The 20,988-nt window shown below is 40.1% G+C and overlaps 1 protein-coding gene across 1 annotated transcript in view; it reads right to left on the bottom strand.

The window, feature by feature from the left end:
* pemt (phosphatidylethanolamine N-methyltransferase) overlaps nucleotides 1–20,333 on the bottom strand; it is a 51,850-nt gene extending 31,517 nt beyond the window's left edge. The window contains exons 1-2 of the mRNA XM_053413918.1: nucleotides 20,092–20,333; nucleotides 16,748–16,855 (exon numbers count right to left, since the gene is read on the bottom strand). Of these exons, the coding sequence (XP_053269893.1) occupies nucleotides 16,748–16,855; nucleotides 20,092–20,193 (210 nt within the window). The 5' untranslated portion in view covers nucleotides 20,194–20,333. The remainder of the gene's footprint in view (nucleotides 1–16,747; nucleotides 16,856–20,091) is intronic.
* Between the last annotated feature and the right edge of the window lie 655 nt (nucleotides 20,334–20,988).

The following is a 20,988-nucleotide window of genomic DNA, read 5'->3' as shown; positions in this document are numbered from 1 at the left end:
TACGCTCTATTGTGAGCCAGCGAACGGACTGCAAGCTCCTCCAAAATCCTTTAACACAATTTACCGACCCTCCATGAGGTGATCGAGTACACTCGAAATAATCAGGTGTTCTGCACACAGACATACTGATGTTGTAATCACATCATCAATCAAGACATAGTAATAAAGGAAGGCATTGGCGATGGGAGCGCAGGGAGTGGCGCCGGCTTGGCAGAACGAGCAGCTCTCCACAACTAATTCAATCAAGGCTTAGGTAACAGGCTCCTCCTGCATCCCCATCAGCCCACTTAAATGTGAGAGGCAGGCCCCCGAATGGGTTTGAAGTCAGGACATTAGGATGATTTCAGAGGGGAAGGAACTTTTGACGTCTTTATGGAAGAACATTTAAGCAGCAGAAACCGTAGAATGAAGCTAAAATCACCCTCCTGCTAGTCCTATAGGGAATATACACACTGACAATAGATCAAGATGTACAACATACCAACAATAACATTGTATTTAAGTACAGCTGTGTGCCCAGGAGAACAACATGCAAACAAACACAAATGCACACACACGCACAGACGAGCTCTATTATTGCGAAGATGTGTTTCCTACGGGAGTGACATCGAGAAAGGGAACAAGAACACATCCTGATTAGGTCCTCACTCAATTCAGAAAACACTGATTGAATATTCAAATATCTGGGGATTTGTTGACATCTTGTCAACAGCAGTGCAGAAACACTGAGAGCACACGCTCCAATGTAGCAAACAAAATTTAGATACATTTTTAATTGAAATCTGGGGACAGGACGACAGAAAATGTATCCACACTATAACAGGGTGCCTCCAAGGAATGGACAGAGGTGTAAAAAGTACTGAAATATTGTACTCAAGTAAAAGTACCTTTTACTTTGATGAAATTTTACTTAAGTACAAGTAAAAGTACCCATCTAAAAATCTACTCAAGTAAAAGTAAAAAGTAGTTCATTTAAAATGTACTTTAAGTAAAAGTTACTTAGTTACTTCCAACAAATTGATGGGGGCCGCTCCTATACAGTGCAAAAAAGGACAAGGGGTCATAAATCCAATCCAAAAACAGTAATTTTTAATTAAAGGTGAATCTTGACAAGTATAAGTGCAATGACATTAAACATGTCAAACATTTAACATGTCAACACAACATTTAAGAACTTTTGGAAGGACATGTCAAGACATGAACCACATGACAGCTAAAATAAAAGTTAAAATGCCGCTGTCCCACTGTATATTTAAACTTTTGGTTGAACTTTGGTCGACCTTTTGAGCACTAGTCTACAAACTTCTTGTTGAGTTTAAGCAGCAGCTGAATTTCAAGGTGAGTAGAGCTCATCTGCGCTGGCTTTGCAGTGAACAGCAGCACAGCTGAAGAGTCGCTCGCAGGTGGCCGAGGCAGGTAGGCCAGTAGGCTATTGAGTTTCAAAAGAACGTGTTCATTGAACACTTTCATTTTTATGAGAACGTTGAACTGAACGCAACTTAATGACGAATAATGAATTTGAATGGTGAACACTTTCATATTATCTGAGGTCTAGCTAAAACGTTAGGGAATGTTTTCCTTGCCTGAGGAGAGACGCTGTCTAAATCGAATGCTTGCACCATGTCGTTGCCATCGTTGTGTTTATTTGAAAAGAAATGCAGTCTTACAGGGCAAAATACCGTCTGAAAGTTGCAATTTTATTTGGGTGCCCCCCCCCCCCCCCCCCCCCCACATGGGGTGGGGGGGGGGGGGGGCGCCAGGAGTGAAGCTTGCATAGAGCCCCAAATGTGCTAGGGCCGGCCCTGTGTAGCACAGTGATTCTCAAACTGTGTGGTGCGCCCCATCGAGGCATAACACGGAGCACGGAGGCATAACAGGTGGGGCGCGCGACCGGGAGGGGAAGATGCGGGGATGAACTAATATTATAGCCGAACTAATGTTTTGATGTCAAAGTACAAAAAAAAATACTCAATTACAGTAACGTGAGTAAATGTAATTCGTTACTTTACACCTCTGCTGTTAAGGCTGCATCGTTCCACCTTCAGGCAAAGGCAGGAGGTCAAATCTATTATATGACCCTGCGCCAGGAGTGAAGCATGCATAGAGCCCCAAATGTGCTAGGGCCGGCCCTGTGTAGCACAGTGATTCTCAAACTGTGTGGTGCGCCCCATCGAGGCATAACACGGAGCACGGAGGCATAACAGGTGGGGCGCGCGACCTGGAGGGGAAGATGCGGGGATGAACTAATATTATAGCCGAACTAATGTTTTGATGTCAAAGTACAAAAAAAAATACTCAATTACAGTAACGTGAGTAAATGTAATTCGTTACTTTACACCTCTGCTGTTAAGGCTGCATCGTTCCACCTTCAGGCAAAGGCAGGAGGTCAAATCTATTATATGACCCTGATTATGTCACCAACAACGATTTAGCTGAAATGTTTACAGACTGCAAAACTGCCAAATGAATACATTCAAATGTGAAGGCTATGGATCTAAATGTATCTCCTTATATAACTTTGACTCTGGGCATTAAAATGAACTGATTCAAATCAAAACAAAATAAAGCAGAACAGTGCTGGATAATTCAAAGGTGGAAATGTACCCAACTACAGCCGCGAGTTCTGATGCCCTCGGACTGTGGCTTGTTTGTCGTGGACACAGTTCCGTGAATACTTTCGTTGCCCTGCAGGTACAGAAACATTTCATTCACACAGTGACCTTGGTGTCGTGACACTGATCATCAGCCTTTATGAAAAAGTCTACAGTATTTATCAGTCTGTGATACAGCAGAAACAAGCACAGAGTGGAAGGAAGAACAGGCTTTTTTTTATTTTATTGTGTAAGCTATGAAAGCCTTGAAACCTAAACGACTCATCCAGAATTGAGCTTGTTGTGGACAGCCGAACCAAATTCTTATGCAAATTCTTATGCATAACCTTCACGACCAATTCATGCCAAACCTTGACTGAACCTAACCACAATTCTCATCGTATCTCCAACCTTATAACTGGTCTTATTACCAGGACTTCGGAAATGAGGTTCTGCCTCATTAGGACTGAACTTTGGTCTCTATGAGGTCTAATGGTCCTGACAAAAGAGGTAACACAAATGAGCACACATGCATATCCACATGCTAACAAATCTCAGCCTACACTGTGTGGGGACATCTAAGGTCACATCACCCTACCAATCAGTGTAATTGGGTCCAGGGAATAAAAGCATTAAAAGCAATGAACTAAAACATTAGTCGCTCACTCAAGTCATGAATATCTCTAACCTGGCTGAGCGAAATACATATGTACAATACTTTGATTCATGACTCAGATCTGCTTTGTTACTTTCTGTTATCTCCAGTATCACAGTCATTTGAGGACAACCCACATTAAGTGATTTTGTTTGCTTCAGCTAAACAAGACTCACATGATCGTGATTAGTGTTTTTTCTATGGATCAAACAACCTGTTTTTTCTTTTAACGGACAAAGGATAGATCTTAAAAGAATATCTTAACAATCCTTAATATGTATTCAGATATCAGCCATGTAATCATGTTTATATTATGTTTGTTTTTTTTGCATCAGATAAAACAGCAATTTATAATAACAGATGATGAACAAATAACTTGAAGTTATTGAAAATAAAATATTAAATAGTATTATTAATAAATTCTGTGAATTGTTTCAATTTTTTCAAGTAGATCCGCATTCTACTTTTTGAATCTACAATGATAATTATTCAGAACTTATCACAGATCTAAACCCTGAAGAGGTATTTTATTCTTCTCCCTTGTGAATTTGGACATTGGCTGAAGCCGACTGACTCAAAATACCAGATATTTTCCTGCAGTCTATTATTGGATTTATCTTGCTCTCAGCCGTCTTAGAGACTACTTTAGCTGTGTGAGACAAAGGACCACTGCAGCAGATGACGCGAAAAGGAAGAGCTGAAGAGTAATTTTGTTTCCAAAGATGTAGGTCACTAGGCAGCACTGACCGGATGACAGACACCCACTCCATATGCAGGGAAAGGATTAGATGATGTTTGCTCTATCGGCTTCATCGCCACATGCATGCAGGTTGATAATGCATGTACTGGGTGGCAGCTATTTGTTCAGGTGAGCCTGACCTCTGCTTGTGAGGGCAGAGTGGGTGGGGAGATATTACGTCTGTGCAGCTACTGAGAAAAAGCTGTATTCTTTGATTGCAGATGCACTGGGTAGCCATAGACCAAAATATCTGAAACCAAAGCAGAAGCGCAACTAATTAAAAACCTAATCTGAACAGTGATGGTCAAATCTGCAGCTGTGACAAGGCAAACTGTCAAGCTTTGGATTGCCCTACATGCTAAAGTAGTGTGCTTGGGTCTTTTATATGTATAAGGGATTAACTGAGTAGTCCATCTGCTCAAAAGTAAGCTGAAAATGTAAGCAAGCCTGGCTAACTAGCCCACTAACAACGGATATTTTGAAGCCAAAATATCTCAGATATGAACGTTTCCATTTTCAGATTTGAAACCAGAGTCTGTGTATTAGCATTTGGGGGATTGAGCCACGGAAGCAAGGTCCTGCTGATACACTTCCTTGACCAATCAGTTTCAGCTGTCATTCATGAGGTTTCACCCTGTTCTCATAGCATCAAAGAACTAAGTAAAACCACACTTATGATTAAAATCACCATTTGAGTATGTATCAGTGTGATGAGAAGTACCTAAATGACAGAAACCATCTTTGATGTGGAGGAGGCGTAATATGTGACCAATACTACAGCCAGCCACCAGGTGGCGATCGAGACGCTCTGGCCTCACTTTTAGGGAGCAGTTGTGACATCATTCTTTACACACAGTGTTTGATTTCGACACAAGTCACCTACAAACATAACACAATTAAAAAATGTACTTGTCAACTAAGAGGCAGGGTTTGTGGTAGATTAGCTACCGCTGACAAAATCTGCCATGGAGCAGTCGTTTAGTCCCTCGACAAACTTAAGAGCCTTAGGCAGGAAATGAATGGCCTGCTTTCATTTACATCTTTGTGTAATCAAAGACACATTGTTTAAAAAATGACTGTGGCTTTTTAGTGGTGACTCTTTAGCTGTCACTGTAAAGAGCCTTCAGCACTGAATAAGAAAGCTTGACACCCAATGAGGAGCAGGGAGAATGTTCACTTATACAGGACTGACGTAATGCTACTGCTGCACAAGAGTTTAGGAAATTATTAAAGTGAACTCATCCACTTAGTACATACTACCCCTTGGACATCGAAGGAAGAGAAGTCACTTCGGAACATAAAATGTCGTCACTGTAGAAATCTAAAAGTAAAACTGTTTCTTGAAAAGAATACAAGCACACACACGCACAGCAGCAGCATACAAACTCTGACACTTTAATGCACAGTCTTCAGCTGATGCCGCCTTGCTAATAATCATCCTAAATTTAACTGCCGTTCAGTCTGTGTTAAAAAAAAAAAAAAAAAAAAAAGGCTTGTTCCCATTTGTGCAACACTTGTGCGTCAGACCATAAAAATAATCTCTGCAAGGGGCTGTCATGACAGCATTTAAAGTGAAGATCCCTCGTGCAAAATATACATAACTGTGCATGAATATTCAATATCAAAGAGTAGTTGTCTTTTGCCCTGGAATTCAGTTCTTCAACTTTAACTAAAAAGTTAATATATAATAACAAAATAAAAAGAAATATGAGCTGTGAGATTGAAAACTTTAGCCAAAAAAATTCCAATCTGGTCCCTTTGGCACATTCTAATCCCATCATTTATACATATCATTATTAGTTTAATGCATGTTTTTATAAGTCAACCTGCCTAATTGTAAGTTATTGTGTAGAAAAATCAGGCTTCTTGTGGGTTTTAGCCCAAAAAGCTATTATTATATAAATGTTTTATAGAGAAAACAGAAGATCAGTATCAGCTCACAGCTGTTTTCACAACATCTTGTGATCGGGTGGATGCTGCTGTGTAAACCACACAAAAGATTTGTGAATAATGGTTTTCAATATTTTCTTCTGAAAACATGACTTGACATAATAAAGTACCCAGCAATTTTTTCATGGACCAATTCATGGTATACAGAGGTAAAATTACCAAAGGTTACTTGTACCATTTAGTCTTTAATACCGTAATCATCGTAATGATTTGCTTGAGACTGTCCAGTATCAGGCAAAGTCAGCAAGTCTTCAAGATGCAGGCAAAGCAAGCAAAGCCTTTGCTTTGTGTTGTAGAAACATGGTGGAAGTAGCTGCAGGCAGGAGAACTGTTAGTTATCTCTCGCCATAACAAATGCTAACATCTACTGTTGACAAAATCTGTTCGTTAAACAAACTTGAATTTTGTCCCGACAAAACTGAAGGCTGTTAATAGACAACTGAAGGCTGCCACAGGTTCTCTCTCATGCTTGTAAGGGGTATTCAGCTGCAACATGCATATTCACCACTAGATTATAATTCTACACACTGAACCTTTAACCTAACAACTTGTCTCATCTTCTATAAATAAGGAATTTTCAATCATTTTAATTTATGATCGGTATTATGTCAATATAAAATTTGGTGAAATTTTCTGACATTTACAGCACATTTGAACAATGCTGCGATAATACTGCTAATGGTTATAACTATAATTGTCACACACAATTTTTCATCTCTGCCCAGCTGAAACCTCTGCTCTGTCATTGGAAGCACTTGGACTATCTGACTGAAGTCTGTCGTTTCTCATCTGCTCAGTTTGCTTGCATTTATTCAAAGTAAGTAATCAATCAGTGGTTTGCTGCCGCCCACGCTGACATCACATTGCACTTTCTCTTGGGTTTGTATTAGTCTCTTTTGCTTTGGTGGGGTTTTCACCTCCCCTAACCTCAGCTGCCTCAGGCCTCCTGAAGAAAAGAAACACCCATCCCTTTCCCTTTTCTCTCTCCAACACGTCCCTCCTTTTGGCCGTCTAACTGCTGATGACTCATTCGAACATGATCTCTCTCGGGACCCAGCCACCAGATAAGGCCCCTAAGAGAGGGTGCACAAATTGCGAGGCACACTTTTGTGTCAATATCACATCCCAAGTCATACATGCTGCTTTACCGTCCTATTTATGTGATTGCAGACGTTTGGCCTCAGCCTCAGCTGTGATCAGGGCTCAAAAGCAGACAGAGAATGATTGGGTTACGATTGAATTGAGCGGCCAGATCTTTGGGTGTCAGTTCAGGTAACCTATGAATACTTTAACACTCTGCAAAGCAAATGTAGCCACCATTTTATTGTCTGATGTATCCCCAAATCCCCTTTATACATTTTATTATTTTTAACTGAATGTAATTTACCCCATAACAAGCTGTTGATGACATATTACTTGTCAGTGTTAATACTTTTCTTGGGGAGTTCTACTACAATAAATAAGTTAACCAAGACTTCCATCTCTGGTTGAGCCTATCACCTCGAAAATGTACTTACTGGATATTCCCCCACAGATCTTTGATCAATCTGCATTTGGGCTGACCTGGCACCAGATTTGGATAAGCAATACCTCTTGTTCAACCACATTAGTGTTAGGAATGGGCAGGTAAAACGACTCCTTTCACATTGCCAGTAGAGGAGTTTGGCTTCCTGTTGGGGGGGTTTCTGTGCCCGGTGAGTCATGATCGATGTCACGAAGGTGCCAGAAACTGGAAAGCCGTCTCACCTTGCTCTCTTGTCAGTGTTGCCTCTTGCCAGACATATTGCACATTGTTTCCAAGATGTAAGAAAAGCAATAAGCACACGCATGTCTGAGGCTATTTACGTGAAAAATGCACGGAAGTTCAACGTCATAGAGTTGCAAATAACAAGAGCAGCAGCGGCTTCTAGACTGCCAAAATAGGGAAGAAGAAATTAGCACATTCACCAGGGTGTCATGTTTCCATCACTGACGATCAGAGCCGGAGGCGATAAAAACCTGTGTCTACGGCAGAATGAATATCCATTCCTGTTGCAGGCGAAAGTCCAGTGGTTGGGGGATATTTTGACTGTTGGGTAAGGGACTTAAAGTTGCAGTGTGTAGAATGTAGTCAGATAAAGTGGTGAAGTTGCGTGTTGCAACTGAACACCCCTGACCTCATCCTCCCCTTCCAAATATGAACAAGAACCTGTGTCGACCCTCGGTTGTCATAAAAACTCAAAGTCTGTTTAGTTTGTCCAGTCTAGGCTACTACAAGAAACATGGCGCCCCCCCCCCCCCCCGATGTAAATATAAAGTATTACAATAAAAAGGGCCCATTCTAGGGTAAATAAAACAACAATTTGTATAATTTAGATGAAACATACACATATAAAAACATCACTAGGATTATTTTATATAAAATTTCTGTAAATAGATCCCTTTCACCTGAATCTTACACACTGAACATTTAGGAAGAAGGGACTGGAATAAAACATTTTCATTTTTTCAATCTGTCCATTGCGAGTTTGGCATTGTTATCATAGGGCAATCAGTGGAGTACTCTTCCATTGACCCATGGTGCCCTCTGGTTGGGAATCACAGCCTAAAGGAAGCAAAGCTCTGCATTTTTTGCAAGTCAATTCCTTTTCGCTGGTTTCAAAAGAGAATGCACTTTTAACAACAGTTTATTCAAGCCACAGCAAAATGTGTTTTGCGCTGCAGTCTTCCAGCTGCAGTTATACAGATAGCTCCCACATACTGTTATCTAAAGCCTGGCGCCACGTCCCATTGGTTTCAGCTGAGACGTCAGCCTGAGGCGAGAGATAAAGGAGGAAGGAACAGGTTAACCACTTTTCTTGAGCGCCTTCGTGTCAGCTTGACTTGTATCTCCAGCAGCCTCCCACTGCATCAGACAGAAACATCTCCCTTACGACCAGATCTGACTTTGACATATCTGCTGAGTCTGGGACGGGGCAACCTGTTGCTATCGAGAAAGGAAGAAGGTTGACAATGAATGAGGCATCAGATTCGCATGTGCATGAGGCACGGCTTTCATCTTCTGAGCCACATCTGTTAGTGTTGCCACCAATCACGGAAGACAGGAATACTGCTCCTGTCGCCCAGGTAACTGGCTCACAAGGGTTTCGAATGATGAAAGATGCAAATGAAAAAAAGCTTTTCAAATATGTGTGGCATTAGCCTCTCCTCTTCGCTCACCGCATTGAGTTTACTCTTAATCAAAAAGAGAGGACGTAAGCAGACTGAGCTGACAATGTAAAATGAAATTTCACTTTGGCATGAATATAATATATTACTTCAAAGTTTGTTCACGATTCTTTTCAGAAAAGAAAAACTTTACTGGGTAAGATGCAGAAACACAGAACATCGATCCATCTGCAGTTTTCCTCCTTATCATGTTGAGTTTGGAATTATTCATTGTTTAATCCCATCATTGAATAAAGTGTGAATAAAAATGATAAGAAATTAAAATGTTAAAAAGACGACGCAGCAAAACAATTTTAATTAAAAAAAAACGTAATTTTTGAGTGTCATATAAACTTGAGCCTGTCTTTTCAAATAGGATTGTAAATTATTAAAACAAATAAATTATAGACCTACATCCTTTTGAAAGTTTTATATCCCTTTGCACTAGTTCACTTCCAGAAAATATGTGTTTAGTTTTAAATCGACTTTGATCTTAAGTCTTTACAAACATTTGGCAAAATAAGCGTATAAGCGGAGGAGCTCAGCTTCTCAACACGACCCCCTGCACACCAACAGAGGCTTTTATAACTGGCTTATATTTTATGTTGATAGATATGACTATAGACTCTCTTCTAAAAGCGACATTAAAATGCTGATTTATATATCACAATGCTCTCATGCAGAATAGACTCTGACTGGGAATCTATAATTAAAGTGAGTCAGAAATAGATGTAAAAAAAAAATTGGATTCATGACCCCAGAATGATGTAACTAAAAGTTACAGACCCAGTTTAAAGGCCCAGTTTCAGGCTGCACGAGCGGAGGGAAATCTGCGATAAGGGATAACATTGTTCAATATTACGGTGATGACATGACTTAAATAGACCAGATGAATAAACCAATATTAAAGTGTGCATATAGAGTTCAATTGTCATCCTTATCCATTGTGCGAGCTAACCTCACAGTCACCACTAAATAAATCTGTGGGTGGCTGGCGGCAAACTGGGGCATTATCTGATTGAGCACATGATGTGAATAAACAGCCCATACATCCTGGGCTCCATGCGAGGGTGGGAGGGTTTCTCTTAAGTGTCTGGAGGAATAAGAGGTAGGGCAGTGAGATGTTCCTTATCAGGGTTCAGCCACATTAAATGATCTCACTGTACCGCTTATTACATTTTCATCCATCTTGGAACCTGTAGGGCCAATTATAATCATTTATCCAAGATGGGGTGGGGTTAATGACATGACTGACAGAGAAGCACCCAAAGGGAGCTCCACTGAAGCAATTTTGTTGGCAACCACTATGGCTACCACAAATGTGGAGAGGTTTCATATTCACAACATTAAGACATGCCTTCTGACCATCCTCTGATTTGTTCGTATTCGTGCACATCTTCTGAAGGCTTACATATGCAGATGAAAGAAAGAGCAGCAGCACCATCGGCAATCTTGGGAGGGGGCAGTTCAGCCAATAGTTCAAGAGTGACCATTTATGACACAAGGAACACATTTCAACAATAGTGAAACGTTTTGAGTTGGGATTTTGTAAGTTGGTGAACTCCGTGCGGCCCTCTAGTGGAGGTATTGCTTAACAAACATGCAAATGTTTCAAGGTTTGGACCGATTTATTTTCGTACATTAAGGCAGCATAAATTAACCTTTGAAGTCAAAATCCTGAAAGTAGAGGAACTACACGGTGTATTTTTTCAACAAGAAGATCAAACAAACTGCCGTACATCATTGTGTCTTTACATTTTTCTGTCGCTTTGCTCTGCCTCACATGTTTAATTGCTATGATTGGCCGTACGCCTGCTCTGTGGCCCCAGGACATGAATCTGAGTGGATGCAAAAAAGACTTGGGTATCAATGGGGATTGGTAGGAGGGGAGATGAAGAGCTGGTCACAGAGAAAGAGAAAATTACTTCTGTGTGATCCACCAGCCCTCACTGTGACACCGTTGGCGAGATCAGCGGGACGGACTCAAAGGGGGAAACAGCAGGAGGCATAGAGGGGGAAATAGTGCAGAAGCGAGAAAGGATATGAGGGAGCGGGGAAGAGGAGGTGCACTGGGATGGAAACTGTGAAGAATACATATTGAAACCTTTGCATGAGCAGATAGTGACCTAATGTGTTACGTGTTATGTGATAGGGCAGCACTCCCCACAGAGTTGATTCAGTCTGTGGCAGTGGCACGGGTGCACATGCAACTGAAGATAGAGGCTCTTTTTCATTCCCTATTGTTCATATTGTACTTCACTGCAACTTTATTTAAACATTGAACGCCTGGAGGAAACTCAAAATGCAAAGCTATATGTATTATATATAAAAATTATACAAATCGTAAGTTTTTTATTGCGTTGCCACCTTTATAGTTTATAGTTTAATAAGCACAACAAACATGAAAAAAAGTGTGTCGCAGTATAACAAGTACAAGTACATCTCATCTGGCTTCCAAACAGTGTGTGCAACTGTGCTATGAATAGTTGTCAGACTTTTTTCACACGCTCCAACACATTGACAAATATTTTGGAATTACAGCATGTTGTTTGTGCTGAGCTGTTGCTTGCGCCCAAAATTATTCCATTCTTTGTTTTTGTTTGTTATGGTTTCACAAGATGCAGCAAAATGCTGCCACAATTCCCGTGGGCGCTGGGGTCTGTGGAGGGAGCAATTTTCCACAACAGAAGAACGGACACACTTTTCAATATCTGTTCCTTAGTCACTGCGCTCTCACAGTGTCAGGTTGATTCTTAGACTTAATTATAGTCTCTGTGGCTCAGCGTTCAATTGCCAAAATACAGACAACCTAAGTTGAAGAGAATATTGATGTCAGCGCACATGACTGGGGCAGAGGGACATGTTGACAACAGGTGTTTGGACCTGAGATGACACAATTCAGAGCTGAAAAAAGTTGCATGTTTTTCAGATAAGTCACTATCTGATTTAGTTGCAGTGCTCCTAAAGATTTGCTACAGTTCAATAAAGTTAGGGCCGTCAGGCAAATTATATAAAATATTTTAAAGAAAACAGAAAGTAGGGTCCAATGTAATATTGTTAACAGATACTTTCTTTAATGTGAAAATATCCACCTGAAATGTTTTGAGATCAAATCCTAATAACAAACACATATATTCCACATCTATGCAGTGCTTTACCTTATACTTTCCAGCCAGAAGAAGTATGGCACTAAGTGGGTTTGTAAATGATCAAGGGTCATCGCGTAAGACAATCGATTATTGTGTCTTGTGCAGTGTTCTCACAATGGAAGTAAACAGACGCAACTTCTGATACGCCGCAACACGTCCTGACGAAGCTCTTCACTTTCCTTAAATATCCTTACTCCATTAAGTCTAGGCTCAAATGCTCCTCACCAATATACATGTCCTAGTACAAACATTCACAGACATACAGAAGACAGAAAATCAGTTCGCAGCATCAATACAACTTTAATGGCCGCCCTCCTCAGTGGGAGGAAATGACATAATCTGAACCCATTGCCACCTCGACATAAGTAGAATCAGTATGGAGGTGTAACTGGTGTCTGAAAGTGTCTGGATGTGGGTCTTAAGAGAGTGCTTTGCTGCCGCGACTGACAAAGAGCAGCTGCACTCTCCAGACGTTTTCAGGCACTGTAGATGAGTCACTGTGTGGGCGCACAAACACACACAGTAAGGTCATAAACCTTGCCTTCTCCATGTTAGTGGATGGGACATGGACTAAAACTAAAAAGTCGAAAATGGTCTCAGTCGTTGTGGGTAGTGCTCATCACACTGTAAGCTTGGTTTTAATTTGTTATTTCATGCAATAAATCTGTGGTGAAACTTCATGATTGACAGCTGAGAATGACTACTGAATGGTTGCAGACTCTGGCTCTAAATGAAATCAAAAGCGCAACCTGTGTCCAGGATATTTTTGCGTCATTCTTATGAGAGTAAGTGTGTGTGTGTGTGTGTGTGTGTGTGTATGTCATGCTCATGTCAGTTATGAAAAAAAGAAAACGGTATGAAGAGGTAGCTGGAGGCTGGTAAATTCTGATCTGTGTTTACACTCGCACACACACACACAAGATTTCAAGGAACAGGCCTTGCTCTGTCTCTGTTAGACACTGATGTGTTCAGTACAACTGCAGGTGAGGAGTCTTTCCCCTGATACTTGAGTGTATAAGCACACACAGTGAGTTAGGCATTAAAATGAGAGAGACTTTCTCATGACCCAGTCACTGAAGTCTGAGCCTTTCTATGTTCAACTGGCTATCAAAGTAAAACCACAGTGACAACCACATTGTGCAGTCTTGGAGATTTGTTCAAAAGCCAACTGAGATGTATTTTTTCCTTTTCATGACAGGTTACAGGAACTGCAGCTATACACTCTTACCTCTGGATGAGGTATACACAATCTTCATCAAAAGCCAGTCTCCCCAGAAAACATTCAGACATTCACAGAATTACTTCATACCTGCTGCCTTTTTTGCTGACTCATCATATTAGAAGGTCATCCTTCCCAGCGTTGAGGTCAGGACATGATGTGAGGTTGCCTGACATGTAAATGAGGCCACAGAACCTGACTAAAATGGAGGTAGATCTTTTTCATCTTGCATCCCCCTATGAACATAAACTTGTTGAAGATGAGTTCTCCTAAAGTTTAATTTATTCTGCATTGTTGAGTCCTATGGTCATCTGACTCAAACTATTGGCTACACTGCCCCCCCCCCCCCACCCCCCCATGATTTCAGGTGGTACTGCTGCCTTTCATCTGTTTCGTCAATATTTGTACAATTTCAAATGTTGTGCACAAATATGGAAAAAATACAGACTGAAGACTCTGTTCCCATTTCCTATATGTATCCAATGTTGAGCATAGACAGCTATCTCTGATATGTGTAGGTCCAGTTACATGGCATCATCTTGAACCCTAATGTATCTACAGTTTGCGGTCAATATTAACTTGATTAACCTCAAACTATTAGTCGGTTCAATTTGTACCAGCAGGTCAGCATGCCCCTCACAGTGCAACCTGCAACTTATCAAGAAAAAAAAGCTCCCCGTTTCACCCACCAGTCTTGGATTAGATCGGGGAAGGGATGAGAGTGTAGGTGGAAAGCGATTTGGCAGCTCCAGATATTAATCAGTGATGTAGAAATGCAAGATGCGACCTCATCCAAAAAGCTATGCCTGGATGATGTGTGGATGAAAACGTTTAAATGAATGCACTTTCTTTCATATCTTTCTTACTGACTAATACATAGTTTGGTCTAAACTAATAAAAAGGGGAAGAAATACCCACAACACTTCCCCTGCTGAATTCTTTAACTACAATAAATCATGGTTATGTAAAAGAGCAACTGTTGGAGTAAAGTTCACTGATGATAATACATCAGTTTGTGTTCATATATATTATTTTTTAACAGCTTCAAAATGACTCAAAATATATCGAATGCAAGTTTTCTTTAATCCTTCAATATGTGACCTCTGCCACTAGGGGTCACTCATCTTAATCACTAACAAAAATACCTAGTTTGATGAAGCCGTGAGGCAGCGTGGGTTCATCGGAAAATTGTCTTCACCATTTTTAATGAATATCTATCTGACTTGAGTCAGATGCAAATCATGTTCATGGATGAGGAAATGCATTTAAGTTGTATTCACGTTATTTAGCAAATGGCAATGAATAATCCTAATGCATTAAAAGTGAAAAATAGCCAATGGCTAACTAGTTCACTGGCAAGCCTTGTGTTTTTCCTTCGACACACGTTGTCTATAGTTTTAGCAGAGGTAGGCAAAGCATATGTATAATATGACAATTTGCAGCTAAAGAGAGAAATCTGGTTTCTCAGCTGCTCATGAAGACCAAATAAAGACGAGAAGAGGAGTGAATATTTCTAAGTGTGTATGCTAAACAAAGGCGTACGGTACTGGCCCAGCACGTGCAGCGGACTGATGCCCAGGAAACAAGGCAACAGCGTGACCGGCATTGAATGACGTACTTTACCACTTCCTTTCATCTAAATGTCATCAGAGATGTTCCCCGGACCAGGCTTCTGGGAACAAAGTGACAATTTGGCACCCTAATTTGATATATTTCTTCTCAAAATCCCATTTGTTAGCCATCACATGTGACAGACATTTGACCAGAAACTTGAGTAATCGCTGGGATACAAGGCAGCTTCAACATCCTCTCTCATCCCCTACCCTTAAAGAGATGGAAGTCCAATAAAATCAAATGAATCATCATCCCTGATAATACTCGCAAGAGCAAAGGCTGTGGCTCGAACAGACAAGATGAAAAGATCTCTTAAAGCATGTCTAAATTCCATCTGTCCTAATACCGTGTACACACATTACAGTCACTTAAACCTTCGACCCGATTGGCTTCTCCTCGGTGTGATGAGTGTCTGTCTGATGAACATGTTCACATTTGCTATTGTGGACTGTAAGGGTCACTGTATTTACGAAAAGGATACGTCGGGACTCTTGCAGTCACCACAAATGGAACTAAACACTATAATGATCTATGACATGCAACATTTTTGTGATGTGTGGCCAATTTGATATCGATTGCAATCATGCTTGAACAACTGATGATGATAGACATTTCAAAATGTTGCAGATGAAATCATGATCATCTTGTCTGGGAAGTTTTATCAGGCTCAGAGACACTCTCGAGGCAGTTTGCCTTGATTTGACAAAAACAGACCGATAATCAGTGTAAGCCTTTCTGTGAACAGATAACTGCAGCTGCCAACACTCAGGTTCTCATAGGCTCCTTATCTGAGTTATTGGCCTGAGACCAAGTGTCATCAGGAGGTTAAAGACAATCTAGAGTCTTGTCTCAGTTCCATTTTGATCTAAGCTATATTCCCACAATAGAGTAGGGCTTCAGGATAAGTGAAGCTGCTTTCAGACATGCACTGTACTCCTGCTTGAGTACAGGAGCTGTACGTGAGATTGCAAATGTCTGAATGTGATGCCATACATGTTGAAGACAGAGATAAAGATGTCATCTTGGAGAGATGAAATTAAAGAGCTTTTGGTGATGAGTGCTAAAGCCAGTGTTAACAAAAACACATGATTCCCGCAGTGGAATCAATGTTACGTCCTGCCTCCTGCATGCATGACCAAAAAATCTTGATCCCTTACTGGCCCTCCGGCAGAGCGTCAAATTTGTGCTTATGCTGGAAAGCCAGGGTTAAAGCTGCTAAGGATTTATAACGTTACGGTTTCTTCAAAAGAATATTTGGTGATCAATTCATAATGATTGGTTCCTGGTGTTTACTCATACCATAACAATAGTAGGAGTGCTGCTTTTGTTTACGGCATCGAAGAAGGTTTTATATTGGATTTTAAAATACTGTATAGTCACAGTCTGCGTTATCAACAAGCTCACACAAGATAAGAGAAATTCATCCAACAAAGTTTGTTACATAGGAAAAAAATGTATAAACTGCCCTTAAGCTGCAATTAATTTATGTTTGTAAGCAACTAGAGTCCTATTAGCTATACTTTTTCTTAAATTCTTCAACCTTATATCTCCAAACAAAGTAACAGAAGATCAACAATATGTGAGGCATTACTTAATTGTTATTGAAGCTATAATATCTACAATATTATCCACTGGGGTTCTTACCACATTCCAGAAGAGAGGGTTGAATATGATGGCAATTATGGCGATACAGAAGCTGGAGTCCCGAAAGTCAACGTACTTAAGGAGTTCTTCCATCAGCGTGAAGTCCATCTGAGAGAAACCAGCATGAGGACACGTTGTGAGCAGAATGAAAATGACAAAAATCCCCCAACAAGCATTTTTTGTATTAAAAGACAGATTATTAATTACTGTAAGTGTGGCCTGTAATACCATCTTCAATGATAAGGTATTAAATATCCTCATTTAATCCCACACTGTAATTCAAGAGACCCAGCAAGAAAATCTGTATTTTCTGGTTCTTTACGATGCTTATACGGTTTTGGTCATAAATAATATATGCCTCAATTTTATCACTGTGTTTTTGACTGGGGGGGGGGGGGACGTTTTGGGGCGGTCAGTCAAAAAGCCAACTAATCAGTTATGTTTGATTCTAATAAAAAAGTTTTGTGAATGTATGCGCTCAGTTGAGAGGTTGGGTAAAAGGTTGAGACAAAACACTTCAAAAAATTGCATTGATTGAAATGAGGAGAGGTCATCTTTAGATGGGCGACTTTAGGAAAGAGCTCCTTGACATTTGAGGAGCAAGGATTCAAAAATGTCCATACACCAGACAGACGATTGTAGACGGTCACTCTCACATGCAACAGATTCTGGGTTACAGGTCCACAGACTGGAGAGTTCAGGTCAGGACTGTCTTATAACTATTTAATTTACTGCTGCAACACAACAACAACAACACGCTTTCAGACAGTCTTTTCATTGTGTATGAAGGGGAGAAGCGTGAGGACAGGAATGACGCAAGAATATATACTTGTAACATGCAGATCAGCCAGTAGCATAAAAACAGTGACCGGTCGCCTAAGGTGGAGCAGCACATACTGATTTCCCTTATATCTCTCTGTGTGGTTTTAAGCTTATACCAACTGACGCCAGAGATGAAGTGCAACTAAGTGTCTCTCACACAGGGGCCCTCAGTTTGCAGTGGGTGTTATAAAGTGTTGAAGCCAGAGGGGAAAAACAGCTACAAGACTTTCAAGTAAATATATGTTTGATCGGGTCAATTGCATAAAAAGCTGATGGCCCTATTATTTTTATTTTTTTTAGGGTTTAGGTTTCAGTTAGGTCTGATAGAGAAACAAGTGGAAACAGCAGAATATGTTGTTTTGTAAAAAATGGATGGTTGTTCCTTTAGTAACTAATACTCTGTATTTAACATGTTATATCAAACAGACATATTGACATATGTAGTGGTAGTGCTTTAATGTGAGCATTAATGTGGCCAGAGTTTTTCACTTGAGTTTCAATTTTTTTTTCTTCAGATTAATAAGTTTAACTTTTAATTATAAAAGAGCTCTGACCAGGACTTCATTAGTTGATAAATAAGCTTGTTTTACGGTAAAAAAACATTGCTTTTCGCAGCAATGCTGAAATACAACTCTGAATTTTAGTGTACATTTTCCTTTACAGACAAAAAAACTATTATATAATAGTTACAGGGCTAAAATAATATGTAATGGTTGCATTAACAACTCTTTACTTAAATTCAATGTCATGTATTAATTCAGACAGCTCTTCCATTCACTTGTAGTAATTACCTTCTAGTTAAAACTACTTAAGGTGGTGATAGATAATCGACAGTGATTAGCTTTATCGTACTTTTTACTGCTTCACTGCACAAAATGATGATAGTGTATCTCTGGAGATAGGGAGGTCCCCTGATGACTTCACCACAGTGAACTTTATGGCTCAAAACCTACATCCATCTCTGTTGTGATGGCAGGGGACAGTCAAGGTATACAGGTACTGTAAATAGCTGGTAATACACAGCATGTACAACAACAGAAAAGCTAAAAGGCTAATTAAATAATTGTGTTACAGGCCACTACCTGAACTGCCTCTGGTTGTTTTTGTGATGGAGTTTTTTTTCAGTAACAGAGGCCACTTGAGTTTAAGGGCTCTCACTTTGAATAAGTAGCTGGACCTTTCCTGAGTTACGGTGTTAAATAATTGTAAGGGACCGGGTTGTGTAGAACATTATCATGTCACAGTGAAGCTGACCTGTGACCTTTTTCGGATACAAAATGCCATCACTTTTTCCTTTTATCCCATTAGATATTGGTGCCAAATTGTGTTGCAATTGAACTGACTTATGTCAAAACACATGTTTTGTGATATCACATTGACATTGACCTTTGGCCTTCTGTTGAACTCTAATCAGTTCATCCTTGAATCCAGTGGACGTTTGTCCCAGATGTGACGAAATTCCCTCAAAGTGAGATATGGTGTTCATGAGAAGGGACCGATGGACAATGTCAAAATTGTTTCATGCCTCCTGCATGTGAGAATAAAAACATTTACAACACGATATACACCGATCAGCCACAAATGCTAAGAGATATTTAGCTTTGTTAGTTTATTAGTTTTGTTTTGTGGTCAATAAAAAATGACAGGACATTAACGGATTTGCTTTCAGTTTCCTTTAAATAAATGAGTGAAACTGAAATACTTGTCAATTAATTGATTTATCAATTTTCATATCAATCAGTCAAAGAACTGTCAGCCGTTTCAAATATTTGCTATTCTTTGTAAAAAATGACAGTTAATTGACTTCATTTGAATTCTGGAAATTTGGTTGCACATCTGAACACATCACATTGAGCTGTGGGAAAATATAACATCTCTCGCATGTTTTAAAGACATAAATGATAAATCAACAAGTAACTTTAGCCTTGTCGATGCATTCAAAAGAATAAGTGCATAAATAAAATGGGTTTAAAAATGTGTAGTTCATAAGGCACATATGTTTTATGTTGATGTGTTGTCTGTTTAAAGAATATCTTTGCAGGTTACATCAGAGGAGTCATTAGAAAATAAAGAGAATATATTTAGTTATATAAGAAAAGTTATATGGTATAAAAGTGTTGCATTGTATCGTATCCTGGTATGTGCTTTGCATTATCAGACTTAGCTAATTGTGCTTTTATTTTAGAAACACTTTATTCGATAATACATTAATCTTTTTCATTAAGACATTAAGAGTAATTTAAAGTCACATATGTACTGTTCTTGCGTGACGCTGCGTTGTATTGTATCAAAATAAATGTGATATATGTGTGTGCTTTGAATTAGCAGGATCAACAAATATTGCTTTTATTGTGGAGAACATGGAGCCTGCACCGGCTGAGTTCCGGAAGAGGAGCTCGGTGGTGGAGGAGGAGAGCTGATCTGTCGGTTAGATCTGGACCTGCAGCCTCTGAGGACACTAACATCCTCGTGTGGGACACTCAGACCCGGGCGAGCTGCCGGAGGGGCTCGGTGTTGTTTACCTTGGAGTAATCCACGTTGTCCAGTCCTCCGCAGCAGTCCAGCGGCGCAGGGCTACGGGCTCCGGCGGGTTCCGTCTTCTCCTGGCTCCGCAGGTCGCTCATCCGCACCGACTGGACCACAGCCTCTATGTCTGCGGGGGGAACGCGATTATTGCGCAACAGCGAGGGCGAAGTTCTCCATTTCTAACGTAAACGCAGCGACCGCGGAGAGACACACATGTCCACTGTCACCTTAACCCTGCTCAATGCATGCTGGGAATTGTAGTTCACAGTTCACTCGCATTGGATCGAGCCCGTCAGATATCTCACACTTCTTCTTATAATTCACCTATAACTTTAAAACTTAATTTTTTTTGGGGGGGGGGGGGGGGGGGGGGATCTTCGTTTTCATACTACTTTGTTTTTCTTCCTGGTTTAGTTTATTCTCTGAAGTAAATGATCACACACACCCCTCTGCAGTGAGACCTGCTGGCTGAAAACAGAACTGCATGACCCCTTTAAACGAATGGCATTTGTACAGTACAATACAATCTACACAGGTCAATATAATATAGACTATTTCATTAAAACATATGTTAAAATAAAACCATTGCCTATTGGTATGTATTATTGAAGTGTGAAATTATGGCTATTTCTTGTATTTAAAAAATATCTCATACTGTAATCATTATTAATCATTAAATAAATATATATAGAAAATCTAAGCTCTCCCTGTCCCAGCCTTTTCTACATCCAAGCTTAAAGTTTCTCTCCTATCTGTTTTACTTCCTTCCTCTGGCCTTCTTTCCTTTCCTCTTTTTTCTCCTTTATCCTCCTTTTATAATCCCTCACCTCAAATTGGCCTTCTTTTACTCAGCCTGTTTTTCTTCTAGCACGCTCTCTCTCTTCTTTTTGCCA

This window comes from Pleuronectes platessa, chromosome 21 (assembly GCF_947347685.1).
Source record: "Pleuronectes platessa chromosome 21, fPlePla1.1, whole genome shotgun sequence".
Classification (NCBI taxonomy): domain Eukaryota; kingdom Metazoa; phylum Chordata; class Actinopteri; order Pleuronectiformes; family Pleuronectidae; genus Pleuronectes; species Pleuronectes platessa.
Note: the sequence above shows the minus strand (reverse complement) of the source record. Positions and strands in the feature narration are given on the sequence as shown.